Raw genomic sequence first — 27,507 nt, forward strand, 5'->3', positions numbered from 1 at the left:
ACGTGTTCAGTTTATAGGCATGCGCACGAGTACTTCAAAACAACGCGTGAGACATTCAAAACTACAATGGCGGACTACAGGACTGTGTTTGTGCTGCTCAAGATTTTGAGTTTATTGACGCTTCTCCAGCAAAGTAATTGTAGTAATAAAGCAACCTCATCGTCCGTTCAGACAAAATTGCTCTATGCTTTCACCATCTTTATTGTTTGTATTCACCACTCTGTGGAAGAATGCTTATGTGCGCAAGTGCGTAGTGTTTCTTTACAGAGTGACATCGCCAACTACTAGCCTGGCATGCATAATACAGCGTTTTTAGTCGTTTTCGAGGATCCGTGTGAACGGGGATCTTTTTGACAACGTTGTCGTCTGTACAAGAAACTTTTCAAAAACAAAAAGGAAAAACTTTTCCGTTTTTAGTACATCGTTGTCGTGTAAACGTACCCTTAGAAACAGATAAAAATGAAAGTCCATTTTTGCTATAAATTCTTCTCCCTGCCCAGCAGGGGGCATATGCATGAAGAATGTGAATCACCAAAAACACAAGAAGAATGTGAATGTTAGTGAAATTTGTTTTACTTAAATATTGATCCGTTTCTCACCCACACCTATAAAATCGCTTCTGGAGACACTGATTCAACCACTAGAGATATATGGATTACTTTTATGTTGACTTGTGTGATTTTTGGAGCTTCAAAATTTTGGCACCCATTCACTTGCATTGTATGGACCAAACGAGCTGATAAATTCTTCCTTTGTGTTCTGCTGAAGAAAGAAAGTCACACATCTGGGATGGCATAAGAGTGAGTAAATGATGAGAGAATTTTCATTTTTGGGTGAACTATTCCTTTAAGGATTTTTAAGTGGTTTAGGGAGCCTAGTTTTAATAAATATCATGGTAAACTCTCATCGGCACATTAATTTGCCAGTGTGGTCACATTTGCAAAAGGAGGCAACAACTATGCGTGTTTCAATTGGTATGCCTCACATTAACCGATCTATGCAAGCACAGTCCCACTATGCACCCCATGCTGTTTTTCTGCATGTTCAACATGCAAGTGCACTTCACTGGCATGTTCAATATGAAGAAGGTTGGATTTGCATGTTTCTCTCAAGCTTGTGCACAAACACATCTAGCCCCCAATAAATAATACAACAATTTGCCTATTAGCCATGGCTGTCAAGCAGGGATCTTGGCTGGTGTGTCAATCCGTCATGCCATTGAGTCAGGCTTACCTATGCACTTGATCTCGAAACCCCGGGGTGGTTTTAGGGCCCTCCGTGTCCATCCTTCCCTCAGGACCTCCAAATGATCTTCTTTGCCTTGAATGAGCAGAACATGTTCGTCTATCCAGCCCAAGAAGAACGTTTCCGATATGGCGTCTGTGACTTTCTTATTCCAGAAGTGCTGCATGTTCTCCGCTTTGAAGTCGGCAAATATCTCGTAGCCGGTGTGATGGTGCTGAAGCTTCTCCGTGACCGCGGCTGATTCCTCGGTGCTGGCCCGCGACAGCACTATGGCCAGGGAATGGGGGGCTATCTGCAGGAACTTTTCCATTCTCCGGCGCGTTTCACACACAGGCCACGGCGTGGATTACGACCCGGTCCGATACTCCACGGCACTCTACCTCACGCGGCGTTTTATTGCGCACCTTATTAAATTTCCAAAACGAACACATCGCACCGTGTTTCAGTTCGGGTGTATTTCCATTAGCCGAAGCTCTCCGCGTGACGGCGGAGGGTCCGCGAGCATGATACACGCGAGAGACGCCAATGTCATTTATTCATCAATTGAACGGATACAGTGCTGCGTTCCGTATGGTGAGCCCATATCCTAGTCCCAATGGTCCGGTGGGCAATAATAACTGGGCACTGCACTGACAGGCGGCGAAGCAGCTGAGCTGAATAATCAATAGGGCTGTCTGTATTAATAGATAACAACCTGCCGCTTCCCACACCTCTCCCACGACATTATGCGCATACGGGCGAAAGAAATCGACACCATCGAGGCATCTTTAGCGGTGGGCTGATTGATCACTGCATTCACTGATGATGTTTGCTGGCCATACAACGCAGGAGATGACTGCATTCCTTCTTATGCATGTCTTCGTTTGGTGCACCACAAGGTTGCCTCCCAGTCGGCCTTTTCTCAGATTTGGTATTTTCTTGCACACTACGGAGCATTCATATGTGGCTTGCGTTTCAGAGGTCAGACTCACAGCCGTGACTCGTTTCGGAGGCGTCGGGCTCTCGGGCTCTGTGCGCCTGGTGTCCGGTGTGGCGGATTTTTAGATTGGACGTGTCGTGAAGAGCAGCGGATCAGCAGATGTTTTCTGACTCCACCTACAGGCGGCTGCAAAACATCGCGAGCTCAGTGCATGAATCGCTACAGGTGAAAATGGGAAAAGCAGACCAAGAGCGGGCGGTCACCTATTAGCTCAATGCACTTTAAACACTTTCACGTAAGGAAAATGATAGGTTAGACATGAAAGAGGTGATAAGAGGCCAGGCTATGTCTGTTGGCTATACGTTTCTTTTCCTCACAGAATGCAACCACTGCCTATGGTAGCCTATAAATGACGCTTTTTCCCCCAAATACACCCAATGTATAGCACATAATAATTTTCCCGATGAACACTTTCTAATAAATTCTTCTTATGATAGCCAAAATTCATGGAATTATCACATTTGTGGTGAATTAAACAATAATAAAGTCCACTAGCACTGAATTGTGGATGTTTTATAATGCTTTTCGCTCTTGTGTCAGGGGGCGTTCACACCGAACACGTCCTTGAGCTAAAAACAAAACAAAAACCCTATTCGCAGTTCCACGAACAGGGCACGTCTTTCGAGACGCGTTTTTAACAGCTGACGTTATTTTTAACTTGACACGGCGTCTAAAAAAGAGGTCCCTCTAGTGCATGTAAACTTTGTTGTACTAACTTTTACGACGTGTTAATATAGGCATTTTTATAGACATGAGAAAAAATCCAGGAAGTGCCCAGCCCTGTGTTTCCAGATTTGCTTGGGTAGCTATTAGCAAATGTGCACATTTTGATTGAAAAATAAATCAATAGAAATAAAAGCTAGTATTTAAAATAAAAAATAAAAGCTAGCTATATTTTTAATGCCCGTAATGTAATTTGTACATTTTAAATTTGTGTCCCCATGTGTCAACTCTGTAACCATCATAACTCCCCAGTTCATCATTCTCTCAGGATATGAAGTCTACAACTACATGTAACCTAAATGTTGTCTCGTCTTATATTTAGTTAGGTTTGTCAGTAAGGGATGATCTTAAATTGTCATTCCTGTCTCCTCTTACCATGTATAGAAAACAACTGATAATTAAAAAGTGGATATTTATAGAAATATCTGCATTAATTTCTCTATCTAAAACACCTTGTAGTGTCATGACCTTAAGCATAAATCTAGTCATAACTAAATGAATTGTAAAACCCTGTTACCATCAAGCCTGTTACCTTATTAAATGCACTGTCACAACATATATCCCAACATATATTCAAAATTGAAATTCGGCTTGGATGGCACAGTGCAGTTTCTTAACACATATAGACATTCTTTGTCTGATAGAATGTTTAAAATCTTTTAAACATACTTTAAAAACACCTTTTTGAAATGGAAAAGGCACAGATTTAGCAATATTACCCCCAAAGGCAGCATAAAGGTAATCCATACGACTCTATTGGTTTAATCCATGTCTTCTGAAGTGATCAAATTGGTTTTAGGTGAGAAAAGACCAAAAGGAATATAACTTTTACTGTACATCTTGTCATTGCTGTGCTGTCTCTAGGCAGAATCATGATTTCAAGCTTGATTACACTTCCTAATGCCGTGCTTGAAATCATGATCGCCTATGTCAAGATTTATAGTGGACAAAGGAGTTATATTTTGGTCTGTTCTCACACAAAATCAATTGGATCTCTTCAGAAGACATGGATTAAACCACTAGCTTGTGGATTATTTTTTTGCTGCCTTTATGTCCTTTTTGGAGCTTGAAAAGTTGGTCACCATAAACTTGCTTTGAATGGACAAACAGACATCATATACCTCCGAAATATCTTTGTTTGTGTTCCGCAAAAGAAAGGAAGTCATACAAGTTTGAGACGACATAAGGGTGAGTAAATGGTGAGAGTATATCATTTTTGGGTGAACTATTCCTTTAAATGCCTGCACACTATTGACATATATAATTTTAAAAACACTAGGCTAACATCATCAAGAGTTTCTCATTTTGGCAAAGAGGGCTCATAAAGCATCATTTTTGTCGAGCAGTAGGCAAAGTGTGGGTTTATGGACTGTTATTTGAAAAACTTTGTTATCTGAAAAGTATCTGGCCTTGTTTGCATTTGTGTGGGGCTCCTTTCTCTAAAACTCCCTTGATCAAATAACTTCTGTACTAGAATAGAGAGCAAGGGCACCCAAGCTTTGGTGTCAGTTTTCGGTTTCCCAAGTTCCCAGGGTGTTTCCTCTTGTTTAGTGATTTGAGTATCACTAGAGAGAACAAAACAGACTCTTTAAAAATTGTTATCCAGGGTTGCAATTGTTTGGATAAAAAGACATTTCTTCACACACTCTCACATGGTAGCCTCAGAAAAACAAAGCCTTGGAAATATTTATCGGCAAGATTCCAGCATACGAGAACACTCTGTGAATTAGAACAAGACAGTTTTATTTCCCATAGGATTGGTGATAATGGAGATAAATTATGTTTGTTGCATTTCTCATTAGAAGGTCACAGGAGTGGTGAGATACTTATTAACTGATTCATGTGTAATGCTAAATGCACAACAAATCCTGGGTTATAGAGTAATCCTGATAACTGTGTAACCCAGGCTAAATAGACATTCACAAATAATGATCACTTTGTCATGCTTGAATGAGCTGGTGACCTAACAGCCTAATGTCTGTCTGAATTAAATATGTAGGCTGTATACTTCAAAACAAGGGCGTAGCCAGGAAATTAGTTTTGGGTAGGCCCCAATAAAAATGGATGGGCCAAATTTTCGCCCAAATGTTTATTTTTTTACAAAATTTCCTTAACAGAAAGGAGGTGCATTAAAACAGTACTTTCACATTGTTTTGGGGGCCTGGGTAGCTCAGTGGTAAAATATGCTGCGGCTATCACCCCTGGAGTTCGCTAGTTTGAATCCCAGGGCGTGCTGAGTGACTCCAGCCAGGTCTCCTAAGCAACCAAATTGGCCCGGTTGCTAGGGAGGGTAGAGTCACATGGGGTAACCTCCTCGTGGTCGCTATAATGTGGCTTGTTCTCGGTGGGGCGCATGGTGAGTTGTGCATGGTTGCCGCGGTGGATGGCGTGAAGCCTCCACACGCGCTATGTCTCCGTGGCAACACGCTCAACAAGCCATGTGATGAGATGCGCGGGTTGACGGTCTCAGACCCAGAGGCAACTGGGATTCGTCCTCTGCCACCCAGACTGAGGCAAATCACTACGCGACTACAAGGATTTAAACAGCACATTGGGAATTGGGCATTCCAAATTGAAAAAAAAAAAAAAACAGTACTTTCACACTTTCAGAAATCAGAATTTATGCATTTTTTAAAACTATTTTATAAATATATATTCAAAGTCAAAGAATAATCTCTAATATTTTGGATGGACCAGGATCTAATTTGGGTGGGCCCAGGCCCACCCCTGGCTAGGCCACTGCTTCAAACTCTATTGCATTGTCTTCTAATAGAATGTACGATTTTTTCCAATAGACATTACTGTAAAATGAGCTGTTAATGAAGTTAAAAAACACATTTGTTCATTTAGAATTTTTTTTTTATTATTTATTTATTTTTTTTACTGACCTATAGCACCTTGGGTTTGCATGTCTGACTTAAAGGAATATTCCAGGTTTAATACAAGTCAAGCTCAATCGACAGCATTTGTGCCTTAATATTGATTACCACAAAAGTAAATTTTGACTTGCCCCTTCTTTTCTTAAAAAAAGGGAAAAATCAAAGGAGTCACGTGATGCTATGCGAGGGTTGGTCACTTAGATGTGAGCTCCGCTTAAACTTTGCTACAATTATCCTTTTAAGCAATATTAAATGATGAGAACTGTAATAGTTTTGTTTGTTACACTGTGCTGTGAAGGCAGGATGTCGAAAAATTTGAAATCATTAGCCTGTGGGGCCATTAAAAAGCACTTACGTTCTCACACATCAAATGCCTAGCAGGATAAAGATGGCGGAAGTCCAGTTGATAGTGACAGCGAGCTTTATGACATAAGTCAGAATATCTCGAACATTTATGCAGCACTAATGAAAATCTCGACTGACATGGAGGGTCAAGCGATTACAGCTATGGAGGCGAAACTTTCCACCCTGATCACAAGAATGGATGATGTTGAGAAACAGGTTGAGTTTCTGGAGTTGGCCGAAAGAGCGCTATAGGCTAATGCTTCCAAGGCCGATGTGGAACGAGTGTGGGAAAAACTAGAGGATATGGAAAATCGGAGCAGATATAATAATGTGCATTTCGTTGGAATCCCTGAGGGAAAGGAAGGTCAAGATATGGTGAGGTTTTTGGAGGGGCTTATTGCAAATTTTATCAACACAGCGGGCTGACGGCTTGAGACAGAGCGCGTGCACAGAGCTCTTGGTCAGCTTCCCAGGGCAGGTGACAGACCACGATCTATCTTGGCAGAGACTTTTTTTCTACAAGCGGTGAGGAATAAAGGTAAGTTTTGCTGGAAGGACCACAACATCATGTTTTTTCCGGACTTTGCTAGAGCAACCCAAGTGAAGCAGGATGGTTTCAAGGAGTGTAAAAAATTACTGCACCAACACAAGGTAAGCTTCGCACTGCTTTTCCTGCAAAGCTGAGAATTGACGCCAAGGATGGACGTAAGACTTTTACATACCCACAACAAGCTATGGCCTTAATGAAATCAATGGTGTGAGTGGGTCATTTTACCTGCACTCGATCAACAATACAGACAACACATCGTGCATTTTACTGATGCAGCCTGAGAGGGTTTGTTATTCTGTTGTCTGCCCACTGGCTCCGGTCTGATCTTTTTTTTTTATCTCCCTTTGTTGACTTGCTGTTGAGCTCATTTGTTCACGTTGTGGGTTTGATTTAATTTTTTACTGGGGCCCATTTTGTTTTTTATTTTTATATTTATGTACAGTTTAATGGCATGGTTTATGTTAGGGGGAAAGAAAGGGAAAAGGATTTCCGAGCGATGGACACCAGTTGGGAATGTTATGCGTGAGGTTGAAGCATATTTGTTTTCTATTCTGTGGGTTGTTGGGGATTTTGTGGGGATTTTATGTCACACTTTAATATAGGTAAAATGTTTCTCTCCACATGGAATGTTAATGGGCTGGAGCACCCTATAAAAATAAGGAAAGAGGTATCTTTTCTTAAGAGGAAAACATTTGATATAGTGTTTCTTCAAGAAACGCACCTTTCTCCAGAGGAAGCTGGAAAACTTGGGAGGGCATGGGGTGGGCATGTGTTTTGTAGTGCTGGTTCAAGTAAGAGTAGGGGAGTCATCACATTGATAAGTAATCATTTACTATTTAAATATCTCAAACAGATCAAAGATAATTTAGGAAGAGTCATTATTATTTTGGCTGAAATACAGAGACAAAATCTTATTTTGGCCAATATTTATGCACCCAACACTGATGATCAGAACTTTTTTATAGCTCTTGAGGGAAAGTTACAAGCAGCTGGGATCCTTCATGATATGGTTTTGGGTGGAGACTTCGATCTTTTAATGGATCCAGTCCTTGATCATAGTGGTGCAAAGGTGTGCAACGTTGACACTACAGAGGATGTGTAAATATCTTGGTCTTACAGACATTTGGAAACTCCTGAATCCATCTGGGAGAGACTACACATTTTTTTCATCAGTTCATAAGATTTACTCTAGAACAGATTTTTTTTATATATCTAAGTCACTCATTCCATCTGCCACTGACTGCTCAATTGGGAATATTTTAGTTTCAGGTCATTCTTTGGTGTGTTTAGAGATGCTGCCGCATATAGAGACAATGAAATCATATACATAGATGCCGCTTTAATACATCCCTTCTACAGGACCCAGCATTTCAACAAATGTTAAAGACAGAAGTCAATGTTTATGTAGAAACCAACTGGTCCTCAGTGTCCTCTGTGGGTGTGGCATGGGAGATGCTTAAGTTCTTAGGGGGTGGATCATATGCCTCATTGATTAAAAAGATCAAAGCACAGGAATTCATAGAATTGGAAAAGAGTATGAGCTGAAGCGCCGAATGTCATCCAATGGTCTTAGAGAGTTGACTCAGCTAAAATATTGGTACAATACTATTCTGTCACAGAAGGTAGATGTAACACTTCTACGTGGAAGGAGGAGGCGAGAAGCAGATTTCCTGGTTCAGGTAAGGATTTTATTTCTCTCTCTACAGCAGGTGTACACTCTTAGAGCTTTTTATGTTGTTCAGTAAGCCACTTCACAAAATAAACTCTCACCATTTACAATAATTAAGTCTTCGCTTCACTCTCTGGTGTCCAGGCTCTCTCTCTCGTCTACCTGCTGTGTGGCTCTATTTATGCCGCTCTCCCCATGCTCACTGAAATTAGAGACAGGTGTTAGACATAATTAAACTCAGGTGTAAGCGCCCTTACCGCTTTCTCTCTCTCCGGAGAGATGCTTGACCACGCCCCCGCTGCCACAGTAGAGTTTTGGTTATTCAGGGCAAGACAGACATACTTTGAGTCGGGGGACAAAGCAGGGAAACAGCTTGCTAGATACACATAAAACAGAGTTTGTTTTTCCACCATTCCTTCAGTGAAGTCTTCTGGAGGCAATATGTTTACTTCTGCCACAGATATTAATAAGCCTTTAAAGAATTCTATTTCGATCTTTATAGCTCCATGTCTTCGTCTACCAATAAGGTTATTAGCAACTACATAGAGCCATTAGAACTCCCTAAATTGACGACTGATCAAAAAGACTTTCTTGACTCAGATATTACTTTGGAGGAGCTTGTTGAGGCAATAAAACCCTTGCCAATAGGTAAGGCACTGGAGCCAGAAGGTTTTGCTGCAGAATTTTTTTGATTTTATGTCACAGAACTGGCTCCACTTATGTTAGAAGTTTACAAAGAGTCATTAAAGAAAGGTGAACTATCGCCAACCATGACGCAAGCCCTGATCACTCTCATTCTTAAAAAAGATAAAGACTCAAATGAGTGTAAACGTTATTGTCCAATTTCCCTGATCCAGTTAGATGTAAAAAAAATTGTCTAAGATTCTGGCTAATTGATTAAGCAGAGTAATTGCATCTATTATACATATAGATACATATAGAAAGTGGGGTTTATTCCTGGTCGTAGTTCTTCTGATAATATTAGACGTTTTATAAATATATTGTGGTCAGTAGTGAATGATCAGACCCCAATCGCTGCCGTCTCATTTGATGCCGAGAAGGCATGTGGAATGAGACTATCTTTTTAAGATTTTGGAAATGTACAGGTTTGGGAACATTTTTATTGGGTGGATTAATTTACTTTATAAACAACCGATAACGGCAGTGCTAACTAATGGATTAATTTCATATTTTTTTTTATCTTGGTAGGGGAACACAGCAAGGCTGTCCTCTCTCCCCTTTATTGTTCTGTCTTGCCCTGGAAACATTAGCAGTCACAATAAGAAAAAAAGGATGATTTTCCTGGCACTGTAGCAGGAGGTGTGGTGCATACACTTCTACTTTACGCAGATGATATATTATTAATTGTCTCCGACCTTAGTAGATCTATGCCTAGCCTCAATAAAATTAACTCTTTCTCCAAATTTTCAGGAAACAGGGTGAACTGGTCTAAATCGGAAGCTCTTGCTCTGACAGCATATTGCCCTGCCACAGCTTTCCAACCTGGTGCCTTTCAATGGCCCAAGCAAGGCGTTAGGTATTTAGGTATTTTATTTCCAGCAAATTTGAGAGATTTAGTTAGAGTTCATTTTGACCCATTAATGAAAAGTGTGATGTGGATAGGTAGGCTTCACTACTTCTGTCTATGGTAAGGAAGGTCAATGTTATAAAAATGAATTGTATCTCCCTCAAGAAGTTCCTCTTTCTTATTTTAAACAATTTGATAGAATATCTAAGTCTTTTATTTGGAATGGTAAACGACTTCGGTTGCATTTCAATAAGTTACATAGACCAATTGACAAAGGAGTTTTAGGCCTCCACAAAATTTTGTTTTATTTCTATGCTTTTAGTCTCAGACACCTGGCCCATTGGTCTCTTCCACCTGAAAGAGCCCCTCCCTGGTACTACATTGAACATGTGGTCCTTGACCCAATCTCATTATTGCAAAGTCTTTCTATCAAATTGCCTAGAGAAGTGAAAATGGACCTTGCAAATTCACACCTTCAGTATGGACAAAGGTTTCCCGTATATTCAAATTTTGATATTTACCTAAATGTTTCCTCAAGCATATGGCTGAACCCCAAATTGTCTATTAACAAGTCCCCCTTTTGCTGGAAAGAATGGATGGAGAGGGGTGTTGCTACACTTGGTGACCTTTATGAAAACAGAGCTTTGAGATCATTTGAAAATATAACACAGCAATTTAGGATTTCTTGGTCTCAATTTTTCAGGTAATTACAGTTGTGTCATTTACAATTGTTTCACTTCATTCAAATATTCTGAATATTTACAGTTTTCCTAGCTGATTTATGAAAAGGTGAATAACGAACAGCAAAATAAAACTTGGGAACGTTATTGAGCTTTGGTAAATGATATAAAAATAAAATAAAATAAAATTCTCCTTTCTGTTCATATTTTTATTTGAAATGTATTTCCATGTATTCTCCAATGATTCAGCTTACCCCTTGACATGACACTGGACTTCTTTTTTTTAAGTCACATTTCTATGGCCCTACGATAAAGATATAATAGATATATAGATTTTATAATTTAAGTTCATAGCTGACATTCTGATTCATATTTAGACATATTAGTTTAATCTAATTTTGCCTTGCCTAGAGGACCACTTAAAGGGATAGTTAACACAAAAATGAAAATTCTCTCATCATTTACTCACCCCCATGCCATCCTAGATGTGTATGGCTTTCTTTCTTCAGCAGAACACAAACGAAAAATTTTAGAAGAATATCTCAGCTCTGTAGGTCCATACAATGCAAGTCAACAGGGTCCAAAACTTAACATAAATGAAACATAAAAGTAACACATATGTCTCCAGTGTTTAAATTCAAATTTTCAGAAGCAATGTATTAGGTGTGGGTGAGAAACAGAACAATATTTAAGTCCTTTTTTACTCTAAATCTCCACTTTAACTTTCAAATGTGAAAGTGAAACTAGACAGGCACCACATGTGACTTTCAGATGTAGAAGTGAAAGTGGAGATTAAGAGTTAAAAAATGACTTAAATTTTGATCTGTTTCTCAGATATTCTTCTAAAAATCTTTGTTTGTGTTCTGCGGAAGAAAGTAAGTCACATCTGGGATGGCATGAGTGTGAGTAAATGATGAGAGAATTTTCATTTTTGTGTGAACTAACCCTTTAAGTAAAAAGTGGCACTATTCACTTTCACCTATTTGATATACATCTGAAAGTATGGAGCTAAATTCATGACTAAGGTCTTTGAAGCATAAAAGCATGGTGAATTGCTCTAATCGAAAAAAATAAATGCATTGTATTATCAGTGCTAGCATTTAAATGAGTTGAATTTACAGTGCTTGCATTTAAATGCATTGCATTTACAATGCTTGCATTTTGGGAGGCTGAAATTTACCATGGTTGTATATTTAAGAATTGAATATTTCATTTGGAAACATTTCACAACTAATTTAATTATTAAAATTTTAAAAATAAATATTCACCTTACAAAAGTTAATTTCCAAAATATTCAGTTCATTTGAAAATACCACCTAGAATTTTCGACAGTTAAAATTCAGCCCGTTCTATTTCGCTTAACAAAATTCGCTTCCTCAAATTCAGTGGTTCAGATTCGATAGGAAATTCAACCTTCCACATCCAGGAACTGCAGGAAAAGCAGCAGAGTACCGATGCACAATCTCAACCTGGTGCTATTTGTTCTCATCAGTAGGTGGTGCAATGCGATCGGGTGTTGACTGCTGAAAACCAAAGCTACAGGTAGAGAGAACAGCCATGTATATTTTGATAGTTTGTTTTTCAAAAATGTTCATGGGTAGAAAATAGACAGATATATGATTTGCCAATGGGTGGGCATGAAACACACCTTTCCACTGATTGGTCAACCCGCGTCATCATCAATTCCTCAATGCCGTGCAACAGAATAATTATCCACCGCTGCTCAACTTTTAATGCAACTACATATTATCTCTCTCTCATCAAACAACCAGACTAAGGAATGCCTGTGACACAAATTGTACTCGTTAAGGAAGAGTCTATAGACAGGGCTTTGTGCCAACTTTCTTCTGCGTAGGCATGGCTTCTGCAACCTATGTGTGCCAGAGAAATATTAGTTGTCCGTTTTAGAAATAGCCTATTGATGTCCCTCGCATCTGCACGCAAAATTTCTTAGCCTACTTCTTAGACACACAGCCTGTTTTATTTAGCTGTCAGCTATCAAAATCTCTAACAAAAGATGTGGCAAAACTGCGGACAGCGCGATCCATTGAACCGCATGGAGCGGATGCATTTATATTGTAGTGAAGTGTAGAGCAGTATGTGGGATGCACTGTCTTTTAAAAATGTTTATAAAAGATTGCAGATACATTGTCCAGGTTATTACATAACTCAGATGTTTGAAGTGTTGATTGCTGTGTAGGTTGGCATTACATATACTGTAGGAGGATGACCAGTCCCGATTTTGGAAACTTTTTTTGTCTCATTTCACTTATATGTCCATGGCTGTGTTTCCCAAGGCACTAAGTAGAACGTTAGTATCACTAAATCATTTTTTTTCTCTCCCCAATTTGGAATGCCTAATTCCCCCTACTTAGTAGGTCCTCGTGGAGCATCGAAGTAGTAAAGTAGAAACTTTGTAAATTAACGAGGGCTTTGAACCACTCTAAAGTCATAAGTGCAACTTAAATGTATCTTTCTCACATTTTTCACAGTTTATCAGAGAATAAGGAACATTTAATAACTTGTATCGATATACTTGGAAATTTATATCACATGAAAGCCATAGCCAGAAACAAGGCTTTGGGTGTTCCAAGGGAAAACTGTGTGCAAGAACTGAAGTGCAATAAAGTGACATTTTTTGTAACTAACAACAATTGCCATTCACAACTGCAACCATTTATTAGCACTAAATTTATTTTCTATTTAGCCCTGTGTTACATTAAAATGAATTTATTAGCCTAAACGAATTAATGACACTTTTATCAATGGAGTTGGTAGGCCTGTTAATATATACAAATATTAGGCTTAATATTGTCATAAAATGTGATTAAATTATTTTAGAATGTAACAATTATTTTCCAAAATCCAGAAGACAAATGCATAGGTAAATGAAGGGACAATTTGCACTAATTGACAAAAAGTACTACACCAGGTTTTACATTCAGGATTCAAAAACTTTGAAAAACATTTAGGAAAATAAATAAATATGTGATGCATTTTATGAAATAAAAAAAATTACAATACCGTGTGCATTCAGTTTCCAGCAAAAGAAACAAACTTTTGGCAACATTAGAGACTCGTATACATACATTTCAAAGTTGACAAAAGTTAACAAAAGTTGAGCATCAATCTGAAATCCCATCTTACCAAAGTCATCATTATTTATTTAATTAAATGCTGTGATCATCATTAACTTTCGGCGTCTCGACAAGGTTACATATCATTTCCATGCTTGTCAGTATTTCTGCATTATTGTCATGTTGAGAAGACAAACTCCTGGACATACTGGCCAAGGTTTCAGTGTTGGACCGGACAGCTCCCATAACGAAGCATTTAAGTTCTACTTTATAATGAGCAATCTATTGGGGCTTTTCCACTGCACGGTACAGCTCGACTCGACTCTTCTCGCTTTTTGGGGGTTTTCCACTATGGATAGTACCTGGTACTTTTTTTAGTACCACCTCGGTTGAGGTTCCAAGCGAGCCGAGCCGATAATAAATGTGACGTCAAAACCCTGCAGATCACTGATTGTCAGAGAGAACCGTCACTACCAGCGTCACTGGATTTGCGACACGGGACATCAACCCGCTAGTTTTAAAGTTAGCAACAGCGATAACAATATAATTTGTTCACCCGACTTTCGAATTGTAAAAAGAAATGGCTGTGTGCAAAATCACGCCGTGGTCAATAAACGAGGTGCAGATGTTCCTCTCGTTAGCAATGATGAAATGACGCGAAACAAAAAAGTCTTTCAGGAAGTGTCCCAGCTGTTGGCCGCACACAGACCACAACAGCCGGAGTGGTTCATACAGAAGAAAATGGACACTATCTATGGCAATAGACCGGCGAGCAACGGGAGGGAGAGCGCCCTGGACTCGGCCACGGCGTTGTTGGAGTCCACGATGGAGGATGGTACGTTTTGTTACGTTAACTCTATATTCTGCTTGAAAGCTTCACTTTATTTAGTTGACCAGCTACTGGAAAGCTTGCTTCTAAAACAACCAGGCCAATTTAACTGTTACAATTGTGTAAAATCACCATGCAACAACTGCTTTATGCAGCAAAATGAGCTAGTAGCTAACGGCTAGCGGTCGTGTTATTGTTTATGGTCAGTAATGTTTGTGTCATGTTTAAGATGATGTCACGGCAGTAGAGGCGGCGCAACTATGACGATCAACCTATAATCCCACCCATGTTGAGGCAGCACTAAACTGCAGTGGAAAAGCAAGCTCAGAAAAGTAAAACGAGCAGAGTCGAGTCGAGTCGAGTCGCAATGTGCAGTGGAAAAGTGCCATAAGTGCTGTTTTGGGAAACAGGCATTCTCTATGTAAAATAACAAGCGCCGTTAATTAAGATGATCATAAAAGTTTAAGTTGCTACCTATATATATATATATATATATATATATATATATACAGGTGCATCTCAATAAATTAGAATGTCGTGGAAAAGTAAATTTATTTCAGTAATTCAACTCAAATTGTGAAACTCGTGTATTAAATAAATTCAGTGCACACAGACTGAAGTAGTTTAAGTCTTTGGTTCTTTTAATTGTGATGATTTTGGCTCACATTTAACAAAAACCCACCAATTCACTATCTCAAAAAATTAGAATACATCATAAGACCAATAAAAAAAAACATTTTTAGTGAATTGTTGGCCTTCTGGAAAGTATGTTCATTTACTGTATATGTACTCAATACTTGGTAGGGGCTCCTTTTGCTTTAATTACTGCCTCAATTTGGCGTGGCATGGAGGTGATCAGTTTGTGGCACTGCCGAGGTGGTATGGAAGCCCAGGTTTCTTTGACAGTGGCCTTCAGCTCATCTGCATTTTTTGGTCTCTTGTTTCTCATTTTCCTCTTGACAATACCCCATAGAGAATCTATGGGGTTCAGGTCTGGTGAGTTTGCTGGCCAGTCAAGCACACCAACACCATGGTCATTTAACCAACTTTTGGTGCTTTTGGCAGTGTGGGCAGGTGCCAAATCCTGCTGGAAAATGAAATCAGCATCTTTAAAAAGCTGGTCAGCAGAAGGAATCATGAAGTGCTCCAAACGTTCTTGGTAAATGGGTGTAGTGACTATGGTTTTCAAAAAACACAATGGACCAACACCAGCAGATGACATTGCACCCCAAATCATCACAGACTGTGGAAACTTAACACTGGACTTCAAGCAACTTGGGCTATGAGCTTCTCCACCCTTCCTCCAGACTCTAGGACCTTGGTTTCCAAATGAAATACAAAACTTGCTCTCATCTGAAAAGAGGACTTTGGACCACTGGGCAACAGTCCAGTTCTTCTTCTCCTTAGCCCAGGTAAGATGCCTCTGACGTTGTCTGTGGTTCAGGAGTGGCTTAACAAGAGGAATACAACAACTGTAGCCAAATTCCTTGACACGTCTGTGTGTGGTGGCTCTTGATGCCTTGACCCCAGCCTCAGTCCATTCCTTGTGAAGTTCACCCAAATTCTTGAATCGATTTTGCTTGACAATCATAAGGCTGCGGTTCTCTCGGTTGGTTGTGCATCTTTTTCTTCCACACTTTTTCCTTCCACTCAACTTTCTGTTAACATGCTTGGATACAGCTCTCTGTGAACAGCCAGCTTCTTTGGCAATGAATGTTTGTGACTTACCCTCCTTGTGAAGGGTGTCAATGATTGTCTTCTGGACAACTGTCAGATCAGCAGTCTTCCCCATGATTGTGTAGCCTAGTGAACCAAACTGAGAGACCATTTTGAAGGCTCAGGAAACCTTTGCAGGTGTTTTGAGTTGATTAGCTGATTGGCATGCCACCATATTCTAATTTTTTGAGATAGTGAATTGGTGGGTTTTTGTTAAATGTGAGCCAAAATCATCACAATTAAAAGAACCAAAGACTTAAACTACTTCAGTCTGTGTGCACTGAATTTATTTAATACACAAGTTTCACAATTTGAGTTGAATTACTGAAATAAATGAACTTTTCCACAACATTCTAATTTATTGAGATGCACCTGTATATTTGTAAAAAAATAAAATTTAAAAAAATAAAAAAATGTATTTATTCCCACTTATGTTAGATATATATATATTACAAATAAATAAATAAATAAATAAAAACCAGCACGTAGATCGCTCGTTATAAAGTTGAACTTAAATGCTTCGTTATGGGAGCTGTCCAGTCCAAAGGTGCTGATCACTTTGGCCAGTATGTCCAGGTGTTTGTCTTCACATACTGAAAATAAGGCGGAAATAGCCTAATGACAAACATGCAGTTGTTTGTAACCTTGTCGAGGCACAAAAATGTATTACCTAACCTAGAATTTAATTAATGAAATTATGCATCATGCAATTTTTTTACTGCCTTGTAAAAAGACTACAGGCCAGACGATTTGAACCAGCCATTGGAGAAAGGAAGAAGAGAAGGATGAAGAGAGGGAATCTCTCATTGCACACTCTCGCTCTAATCTCCTCTGTTAACCATATTTTAATTATTTTTTAAGGCATATTTATTTAATTTTTAAACTGCGTGGTCACATTACTCACGTCTTCTTAAATCATCTGTTTAATAAGAACATGTCGTCTTTCTATTGCCATTGCGTCTCATAAATTTAGACCTATCACGTCGCATGCGCAGACTGTGGAGACTGCCTGTTGATTTCGTAGCGATTTTTTTCAATACTTTTTTTTATCATCTGAAATAATTTCAATGGCTTTCCAATTATCAAAATATATTAATATAATTTATTAAATGTCCCATTGTCTTTGATAAACTGTGAAAGATGCCAGAAAGATATGTTTAAGTTGCAATTAATGGACTTAAGAGTGGTTCAAGAGCGTTAATTTATGAACGTTTTTACAACTTACTTAGATAACAATGCTTTTGGGAAACACGCCTTAGAGATTAAGTACTACTTAAGTGCTACTAACCTCCTACTCAGGGATGGATTATGACTTGCAAAGGCCCCGGGGCCAATCATCTCCAAGGGCCCCCCTCCCACCATTTGTTTACATAGCAACTGGCCCAGAAGTTGTTGAGAGGGGGGTCGTTTTCATTGTTGATGGGTTTTCGAGTGGGGGGGATAGCCAAACTGGATCGCACAACCTTAAAGCCCAGGGCCCCCCACCCCCCAGGCAGTCAAGGGCACCTGGGCACTGGCCCCATTGGTCCGGTCGGTAATCCATCCCTGCTCCTACTTAGTGCTTCGGAAAACCCAGCCAAGCTTGTTAATAATAATAATAATAATAATGCATAATACATACATACATACAGGCACGTGCACACATAGACATCAAAGGAGGCTTGAGTACCTGCCCTTTTTCTTCTTCGAGAGAAAGTGACCTTTTTTCTGTGGTGCTTTTTCTTTTTTTTATAAATGAACATATATATGTATATTCCTGTTTGCGCACAGCTTCCCTGTCAAACAAATATATTTATTGAATAAAAAAATCTAAATATCAGGTCGGGAGATGAGACTTTGTCGAGTTCCGATGCCCTCCCTCCGCGCAGCAGTGCAGCACACATTGGCACATCAGACACACAGACAGGCAGGCAGGCAGGCAGGCAGACAGGCAGACAGCAGTCCCTCCCAGCTCCTATCCCAGTTGTGGTTTTTTTGGCTTGTGTGGAGGTGAGTGGTGACAAACAAAAGACTAAGCTACCAGTGCCTCGACTTTACAGCTAATTAGCCAAAAGACAAATATAGTTAACTTGTGTCTTGCTAACATGCATGACTCATGAGCTACTAGCTAATGTAATAAGTTAGCTAAAGTTTAGCTAAGGCTATATATCATGGCCATACAGGCTAATGTACTGTACTTAATGGAGACACTACAGGTGAATACAGTAAAATTTGTGTCTAATAACATCATCACAATTGCCACATTGATATGCAAATTAGGCATTAACTAATTAAAATGCACTAATTTGCATACATTAGACAAGGCACTGCAGGTGAATAGGATAAACAAAATAACTAAAACATATCACCACAGAACTTCCCCAGTTAATGACTTGCATCAAGAGTCTTTTCGCCTGAAATGTTGTTTAAATATGCAGATTAGCTTGTTTTGGTTAATTTAGAAGAAATCTACAGATGCAAACACACGGAGGGTAGTAGGCTTAAAACAAACACCATCTAAATGTGTATTTTGGAAGTTTTCTTTCCATTAGAGTAAAAGACATGGAAGCAAAATAGACCAAAATCTCAAAATTGACCACTACATGAAAAAAGTGTCCTGCCTTAAACAGTAACTTCATAATTTTGATCGTAGGGCCCCTCATCTAATAACTAACCATTCTATTAGTTTGTTGTATGCTGATAGATCTTTACATGTTTACAATTATAATTATAATTAATTACATGATGCAGACAGCCCTCCCTCAAATGTGAAACTAAGTCCTTGTCACCATCAGTTATTGTGTGTGTGTGTATGCGCACGTGCGTGCGTGCGGTAAGTGTAATTATAATAGCAATAATAATAATAATAATAATAATGTGTTTGATCAATACATTAATGTATTCAGGCAATTCAGTATTCTGTTGCTTGGCTGCACAATACCAAAAAAAGAAAGGATACAGAAAAGGAAGGAGAAGGAGCGCCCTTTTTTTCCACTTGAGCCCCTGCCCCCCAAAAGATCTGTGCATGTCCCTGCATACATATACAGTATATATATATATACACACACACACACACACACACACACACACACACACACACTGCCGTGCAAAAGTTTGGGGTCACTTGACTGAAATGTTTCTCACGATCTTAAAAACCTTAAAAACGTATAATTGTGCCAACATATTTATTTAATTACAAAACTATAATATTATTAAAAAAAAATGTTTTAATGTTTTTTAAATGGATGACTTGGACCGAATAAAAAAAAAAAAAAAAAAAAAAGCAGCTAATAAGTGCCCAGTATTGATGAGAGCTACTTCAATATTGTTTAAAAAGCATCCCAGGGTGATACCTCAAGAAGCTGGTTGAGAAAATGTCAAGAGTACATTTCTGCAAAGTCTATGCAAAGGGTGGCTTCTTTGAAGATGCTAAAATATAACATAGTTTTGATTTATTTTGGATTTTTTTAGTCACAAGACAATTCCTATAGTCCCTTTTCTGTTCTTCCATAGTTTTGATAACTTTATTATTATCCTTAAATGTGAAAAATAATAATAATAAAGAATGAGTAAGTGACCCTAAACTTTTGACCTGTAGTGTGTGTGTGTGTGTATATATATATATATATATATATATATATATATATATAAATAAACGGATGAATAAATAAAATAAAATCAGAGAGAGCAGAAAAATGTCAATGACTTTTCTCATCGTCTCCTCTTCCTTTCTGACACATAAGGGCGCTCTCGCCCGCACCTCGCATTATGCAGCACCACATTTCTGTCATCGTTATCACCTCTAGGAGTAAAGAGCAGACCTCTCAATTGGTGAATGTCTCTGAAGCGCAGGTTCCACGTCTCATTGTTTGGCACTCCGCAATAACAAGGTGAGTTATATTCTATTAAAGTCATTGGCAGGATACGGCCTCCACTGTGTTCACTGATCCTGGAAGCTTTCATCTCGACCCACAGAGCAATTTGTGAAAACTAAACATTTCAAATGCACATAAATGCACACCTGATGAACGAAGCATTGATTGTGTAAAATAAATAGGTGTTCTGCACAAAACTATTGCAAAACAAAATGTTATTATGTAGTTAATTAGGATGATTTCATTAATAATTATATGTAATTAATAATTAATACATTTCCAGGGAGGTAAATTACAAATGTTTATAAAGTTATGCACAAATATAATGATGTTACTATGACGAGCAGCAATCAAATCTGCCAGAATATACTAATAGTTTGCAAATAAAAATAAACTGCATTGTGGTCACACACAAAATATTCCTGTTAGAAAATGTAGTTAGACAATTGCTTTTATTTCAAATAAGAAAATGTATATGGTTTTGGTGAATTGAAATGGGTCATGTAACGCTTCTCACCGAATTAGTTTGTTCTGCTCAGCAGATAATTGATCACGTTTTGTCTTGAAGTAGTTAACATCCAACACAAACAACAGCCACATATGAGCAGTAATACGCTGACGCAACACACTCTCATGGCGAAATCGTCAGGATTCGTACGACTTTTCTAAATTTGGTTAATTGGTATGATATCATGGACTGCACTCGTTTGAATTCCTACGACTTTCTCTACAGCCAATGACGTCGCTGGACATCGTTTCCATCTAATACGCAACAATTACTTGCTTCTGTCACACACAACAGCTTCCTATCATGTTTACACACCCTACTGATTGGTTAAGTTTAGATAAGGGGTTTGGGTAAGGGCATAATATTAATAAGTAGGTCCTTAATGCCTCCTGCGTGGAACTCGCGCTTACTTCCGCATTAGACATCCAGGAATTTGCACGTGAAGACGTACAAGTTTATGCGATTTTACTTAGCTCATATCAGATTGCTGAAAACATGGAAGAAAAGATATAATACATGTCATTAAAATTCCCGAACTACATGATCCTTCGAAAATCTCATAAAGAGATTTTATTTGAAAGCCAGAGCTTGGGAGCATATGAGTGCACATGTAGGCTAGATTTGCCAGGTTAAAATAAAATGCAAAATGAAACTTAATTTTAAAATGAACTGATTTCAATGGGTGACATGTCATCAATGCTAATCATAAACCATACCCAAAAATGTCACTTAATTTTAATGAAATTATAAACAACAAATAAAAATAAATGCTGCGCTAAATTAGGGTGACCATACGTCCTTTTTTTCCCGGACATGTCCTCTTTTTCGGACCTTAAAAAAGCGTCCGGCCGGGATTTCTATATTTGCGAAAATGTCCGGGATTCGGCTTTAGTTGCATTATGATGTGCATCTGGTCTAATACTTCATTGTGTGTGCACGCATATTTGCATTGCTTTAACCCCTCTTTGTAAGTCCCGCCTTCTCGCACACCAATTGGTCGATTATAAGAGGCTTGCAGCAACTATTGGCCAAATTCCTGCCTGTCAATCTCTCTGCGAACGAGCGAAGCGCTGTTGTGTTCGGCATCAAACCGTTGCTTGACAGTAGCAGCAAATGACAGCTGAGTGGAAACAATGCCCAAACGAAAGTGCAAATTTACAGAAGATTTGCACAAACAATTCCCATGCTTTCGTCTAAGTCGAGATCCGTGGGAAGCAGATTGTATGACATGTAAAGCAAGTGATTTAGTAGCACACACTTTAGTAGCTCTACGAAAAATAAAGAGTCAGCAAAAGGTGAAATCAGGTAAATTAACGGACTACTTTTTGCGACCAGGTAAAATTATCACATTGCTTCATTTTCCATGGCCATTCAAAATAATAGTAATAGTAAATTAAGGTACACTCATGGCATCAAATATTTTATTTTAGTACATGGACATTCAAAAGAATGTTGGACATTTTTATTTATTTATATATATTTATGTTATGCTAATAGAGTGTCTTTTTCACTGTATTACATTTTGCATACATAGTAACACAGTTTTGAACCCTTGACAGGGCACTTTTCCTTGAGGTAAGGTAAAACAGATCCAAAATGACTTTAGATAACGAAATTTATGTTTAATTACATTGGTTTTAGTAAATACAAATATGTGTATGTGTGTGTGTGTGTGTGACTTCGCGCAATGGAGTTCTTGTTCATTGTAGATATGGCAACGGCCGCCCCCGAAACTGTGATGTGAGCACCGCCTACACTGCACAAAACGCATGCGCTGACCATATGTAACGAGGGATCGAGAGCTTTATATCTCTTGACATTTCTCTTAATTTATGTACGTTGTTTTGCACGATTTTCTTTATATGCCATTTCTTTCTAAGCACTTAAAACTGAAACGGAGAGTGCTCCCAGCCAAGTGCATTGATCATGAGGAAAAAAAGGCTGCATGCTTTTCTGATAACTGTGGGTCTTAGCTCTTAAGAGCGCTCTCTACATGCGAAGTTGCGAACGTTCTTTCCTTTTCCACGTGTTTCCCAAACCTGCACATAACACGAACACGTGATGAACTTTTAAGTGCTTCTTTGCTGTCCACTGTGAAGTGCTAAAATCTGATGGTATAGTGTCACTCATTCATAGATTTGGGCATAACTTTATAAATACTTGTAATTTACCTCACTGAGAAATGTTCAAAGTTATTTTCTTAAAAAAATCAAACTAATTAAATACATAGTTTTATTATTTTTGTGCTGGATGCTACGATCTACTGTTTTTACGCAATCACTGCTTTGTTCATCAAATGTGTGTTTGCAATGTTTCATTTATCATCTGTGGGTTGACCACTGGGGTGCAAGCTTCTAGGGTTTGTGAAGACTCTATACAAATATAAATAGGTTAACGTGTAGGCAGGCCTATTTCATGTGCACAATAGGGCGGTGGAAGCACTAACATAGGGTAAATGTACAAACATTCACTGATTAAGCAGAGATATGCGCTTTGCGCCCAAACTGATACCGGTGACATCAGTGCATAATACCAGTGTGCGGGTGACAGCACCCCTCTGTGTCAGAGATGAAGATGAGCGTTTGTAAAGAGAAGGAATGTGGGAAGATGCACCAAGATAGACAATTTCCCCGTAGATACAGTATAACATCGACATCATTCCTTCTGAATTTAATACAATATCATGTGGTCACTTTGTACCAACTTGTGCACAAAGGTAAGCCTATTGTTTATTGATTTAGGCCTAATTCATTTTTCATTCATTCACTTATTATTTGTATTGTAATATAATGTTTTATTTTCTTGTTTCTGTTCATTTCTTTTCAAATTGAAAAACAAACTATCAAAACATACACGCTGTTCTCTCTACCTGTAGCTTTGATCTTCAGCAGTCAACACCCAATTGCATTGCACCACCTACTGATGAGAACGAATAGCACCAGGTTGAGATTGTGCATCGGTACTCTGCTACTTTTCCTGCAGTTCCCAGATGTGGAAGGTTGAATTTCCAACCGAATTTGAACCACTGAATTTGAGGAAGCAAATTTTGTTAAACGAAACAGAACGGGCTGAATTTTAACTGTCAAAAAATCTAGATGGCATTTTCAAATAACCTGAATATTTTGGAAACAAACTTTGGAAGCTGAATATTTATTTTTTTATTTTTAATAATGAAATTAGTTGTGAAATGTTTCCAAATGAAATATTCAATGCTTAAATATACAACGATGTTATATTTCAGCCTCCCAAAATGCAAGCACTGTAAATTCAACGCATTTAAATGCAAGCACTGTTAATACAATGCATTTCTTTTTTCAATTAGAGCAATTCACTATGCTTTTATGCTTCAAAGAATTTAGTCATGACTTTAGCTCCATAAAAACGTTTGTCTTGTAGAAGGCCCATGTGATACTGCTCTCTATAATCACAACAACAAGCTGATAAAGACATAACAAGCACTGATTTATTTAAATAGAAGAAACTTCAAAATAATTTTTAACAAAAACATCACTCCAAGATTGTAACAAAGAAAATGAATTATTTCTCTCACTGGAAGACATTTCGGAGGCATGTTTTCATTTACATTTGCTAAAATGTGGAATGAAAGAATCAGAAATGCAAAAGGAAGGTGTGGACATAATGTTCATCAAACCCTGTGCATTTTGCCTCCAAAATATAAACTCTCGAGGCTTACTGTCTGAAACCAACAAATAATAGGAAAAAAGTTTAGAAAAGAACTCTTCATAGTCTTAGGGACACGTGTGGCAGTATCTTAAACATCGGTATTTCCGGGGTTAATGAAAACTGTTGGTCTTTTTAACCATCCATCCTAATGCTTTGCAACAACAGCACCTGTTTGGAAACTTTTCAGGCTAAGTGCACGAGGAGAACCTTTTAACATAAGTTAAACACAAAAATTGCCAATCTCCATACAGGCATATTTTCACTTAAACTATCTCCAATATTCTCATAGCACATCTTCTGTAAGGCACTACCTGGACCGCCTATCCTTCTTGGCCCTATCTGCACTTTTTTCCATAGTTTTTTCACTGTCGCCCCTGCATTTGGGGCAATACCATTTACCCTTGGGTTTGTAGGTGAGTCCAACACAGGAAAAGTGGAACCACTCAATAGGACATTGCTCATTGTCGCAGCCAATCATCTCCCCATAGGACACCTGTTCACAGAGGCAGTAGGTGGGCTCGTTGGGATCGATGGTGAACTCCACTGGTGATGCTTCTCGCTCTTGCTTGGCCTTGGAGCGCTTCTTCTTCTTGGCCGACTTGGACTTTTTCTCTCTGGGCTGTTGTGGAGGCTCCTCACCCAGGTTCTCCAGGGCACCGTTGGCACCGTGACAAGTGTCACGGCTCTCACTATTGCGCTGACGTCTGGGTCGCCGTGTCGAAGAGCGCTCGGGCAAAACATTTGCAGAGGTGCTTCCAGGATCATGTTTCACCTTCTCTGCAGGTCGCTCTGTCTCTCCTGGCTCTAAGAAGCAAGGTGAGTGAGCCTCAATCTGACGCGAGCGGTTCTCTACCACCTCCATCATCTGTGTGACCACATGGATTTTCTCATCTCCAAGCTCCTGGCTGCTGATAAGAGCTCGCTGCAACTGAATCTGCAGCCGCTTGCGCTGCCCACTGTCAGTCTCCTTTTTGTACTTTTCATAAATCTCATCCACCTCCTTGAGGACTTCTGAGTGGCACAGAAAATAGAAGAATGAGAGAAATGGAGGTTCTGTGGTCTAAATGTTCTCAATCATAGCTGAGAAACACATAAGAAATACAGAGGATGCAACTTGTGCACACCAAAATGGGTAATACTCACAAAACCTGTACAAAACAAACAAACCGGTTATATGTATACCCTAAATCAATAATATGAAATTATTTTTTGCATAAAGAATATGATGCCTAAATTTAGGACCATTAAGATTTTCTGCATTGTAACATTATTTGTAGGGCATTTTATACCACCCAATTTTCATTACCATAATGTCTACATGTTTTGATTTTACTATTTCCATTGTTTCAATAATGATTCTCATTGCCACAACACAATAATTTTTAAATATTATATTATATATTTCAGTAAAAAAATTGTTGTTGTAATGATTTTTGTTTTTGTTGTTTTTTTGTTTTTTGTTTTTTTATTAAAAAAGTAAAAATTAAAGGCAGTACCAAGAGAGTACAACTATGATGTATAAATACTTTGACATTTAGCCTAAATAATGTATCATTTTTCCACGTTGCACAACGAGAATCGGAGTAAAATATGCGTAACTATAATGAAAATAGTGACAATGTTAAAAATATTAAAGGAATATTTGTGACACAATGTTGATTCCCATAAAATATAATTTTGACGTGTTCCTTAAGCAAAAATCGACTTTTATTAAAACTTTATTTTGTTTAAACTCGTGTATCATTTGTGCTAAAGTTTAAATCGTCGTTTTTACGGCCGTTTTTTTTTTTTTTTTTAAAGTTTACTGCATTAAGTCGTCATGACAACACAGTTGTAAAATTGGATATAACGTTAACCAGAAAAGGTTAGTACGCGATTTTATCACCAAAATCATGTTAACACGCCTATTGTTAACGCGTTGTGGCTATAATGAGTATTTTAACGCTAACGGATCGGCCCCCTTCACTTCCATTGTAAGTGCCTCACTGTAACGCAGATTTTTGCTTTTTTTTAAGAAAAGAAGGGACAAGTCGAAATTACTTATTGTGGCAGTCAACAGTGTGCCAAAAGTGCTATCGACTGAGCTTAACTTGTTTTAAACCCGGAATATTCCTTTAATAGACCGCAAACATGCTTCATTTTCTACATGCAAAACATAATTTCCTATTTATTTCTTTTGATTTTGGAGTAAAATGGGACAATGACATTTTCTTGACAGGTTTCGTGAGAATCACCCCAGTATTTAACGAAGCAACACTTTAACACTACAGTCGATAAGTGTTTGCATGACTGTGTTGCTCTAGTGCTACCCCTGCAGCTGTGAAACACACATACGAGTATGCTACCTGGCGAAGCATACGTTCTCCTCTGTTATAAAATATGAGGAATTAAACTGTTAACGAAGCCTGCGCCCGCTGCACAGACATCTTTTCGCACGTTAACATCGATTTGTAAACTGTAAAGTCCACCAAAGCAATAAAACAACTGTGAGGCATTACTAGGCGTCGGCATCGAGCTGTAGACGTTTCAGCAGCATGCCAACAAAACACACAACGACAGAAAGCTCGTCATGCAGCAGATACTATGGTAACTAAAGCGATGCGTTAAGAAAGAGCACAGCCAAACAACAGTACAGAGTACACTAGTCAAAATGGCTGATCACTGGTGGTGGGATAGTGTTGCTGGAACAAACACAGCTGAAGACACTGCCAGCTTTAGAAACACTATCAAAACGTTACATTTAAAAATGTGTTTGATGTTATGAAGGACTTAAACGAAGCAGGACTGCGGGCTGAAGTGCAAACGACGTAAATGCATTGCGAAATACACCATGTCAAACTAGAGCTTTTAACAAATGTTTCGCTTACCTTGATATTTCGTGTCGATCTCTCGTAACAACGAAACATTCCTCTGAATATCCAAAGGCAGTGATTCAACACATTCCAAATAATCCTCCACGTAGCTGACAAGCTGCGCTTTTTCCACGTTTGGATAATGCCCTAACATGTTGATGGTAATGCATCAAGCAGCTACGCGCCTTTTAAATGCTTTAAACAAGTGGCTTTCTCTCATATGGGTCTATAAAATATTATATTAGTTTGAAACCTTTTTGGTGAGCCACTCTTTCCGGGGAAATTCGGTCCAGTCTTTGGCTACGATAACTCCTTCAAACAAAACTATCGGGTGTGCGCATGCGTAGGATCAACCCATAAAATGCCGCGTTTTGCATTTTCAGATGGCT

At 38.6% G+C, this 27,507-nt stretch overlaps 2 protein-coding genes across 3 annotated transcripts in view; both read right to left on the reverse strand.

The window, feature by feature from the left end:
* LOC127445442 (storkhead-box protein 2-like) overlaps positions 1-2,414 on the reverse strand; it is a 65,131-nt gene extending 62,717 nt beyond the window's left edge. The window contains exon 1 of the mRNA XM_051705517.1: positions 1,234-2,414. Within this exon, the coding sequence (XP_051561477.1) occupies positions 1,234-1,555 (322 nt within the window). The 5' untranslated portion in view covers positions 1,556-2,414. The remainder of the gene's footprint in view (positions 1-1,233) is intronic.
* A 5,959-nt stretch (positions 2,415-8,373) lies between these two features.
* On the reverse strand, positions 8,374-27,441 carry LOC127445452 (inhibitor of growth protein 2-like). 2 transcript variants are annotated; one of them, XM_051705541.1, is made up of 3 exons: positions 27,134-27,441; positions 24,666-25,277; positions 8,374-8,592 (listed from the first exon to the last, which is right to left on the reverse strand). In XM_051705541.1, exons 1-3 carry the CDS (start codon positions 27,270-27,272, stop codon positions 8,570-8,572), a joined length of 774 nt encoding a protein of 257 aa, XP_051561501.1. In that variant the 5' UTR covers positions 27,273-27,441; the 3' UTR covers positions 8,374-8,569. The 2 variants fall into 2 exon arrangements, with proteins under 2 accessions (XP_051561501.1, XP_051561500.1); XM_051705540.1 differs by lacking the exon at positions 8,374-8,592 and having other exon boundaries at positions 24,026-25,277.
* Between the last annotated feature and the right edge of the window lie 66 nt (positions 27,442-27,507).

The sequence above is a fragment of the Myxocyprinus asiaticus genome, chromosome 8 (assembly GCF_019703515.2).
Source record: "Myxocyprinus asiaticus isolate MX2 ecotype Aquarium Trade chromosome 8, UBuf_Myxa_2, whole genome shotgun sequence".
NCBI classification, from domain to species: Eukaryota; Metazoa; Chordata; class Actinopteri; order Cypriniformes; family Catostomidae; genus Myxocyprinus; species Myxocyprinus asiaticus.

Coding starts and splice junctions, on each gene's coding strand:
- LOC127445452 (XM_051705540.1), bottom strand. CDS start 27,272: ATGTTAGGGCATTATCCAAACGTGGAAAAAGCGCAGCTTGTCAGCTAC. Junction 25,278..27,133: donor GATCGACACGAAATATCAAG/GTAAGCGAAACA, acceptor TGTGCCACTCAG/AAGTCCTCAAGGAGGTGGAT.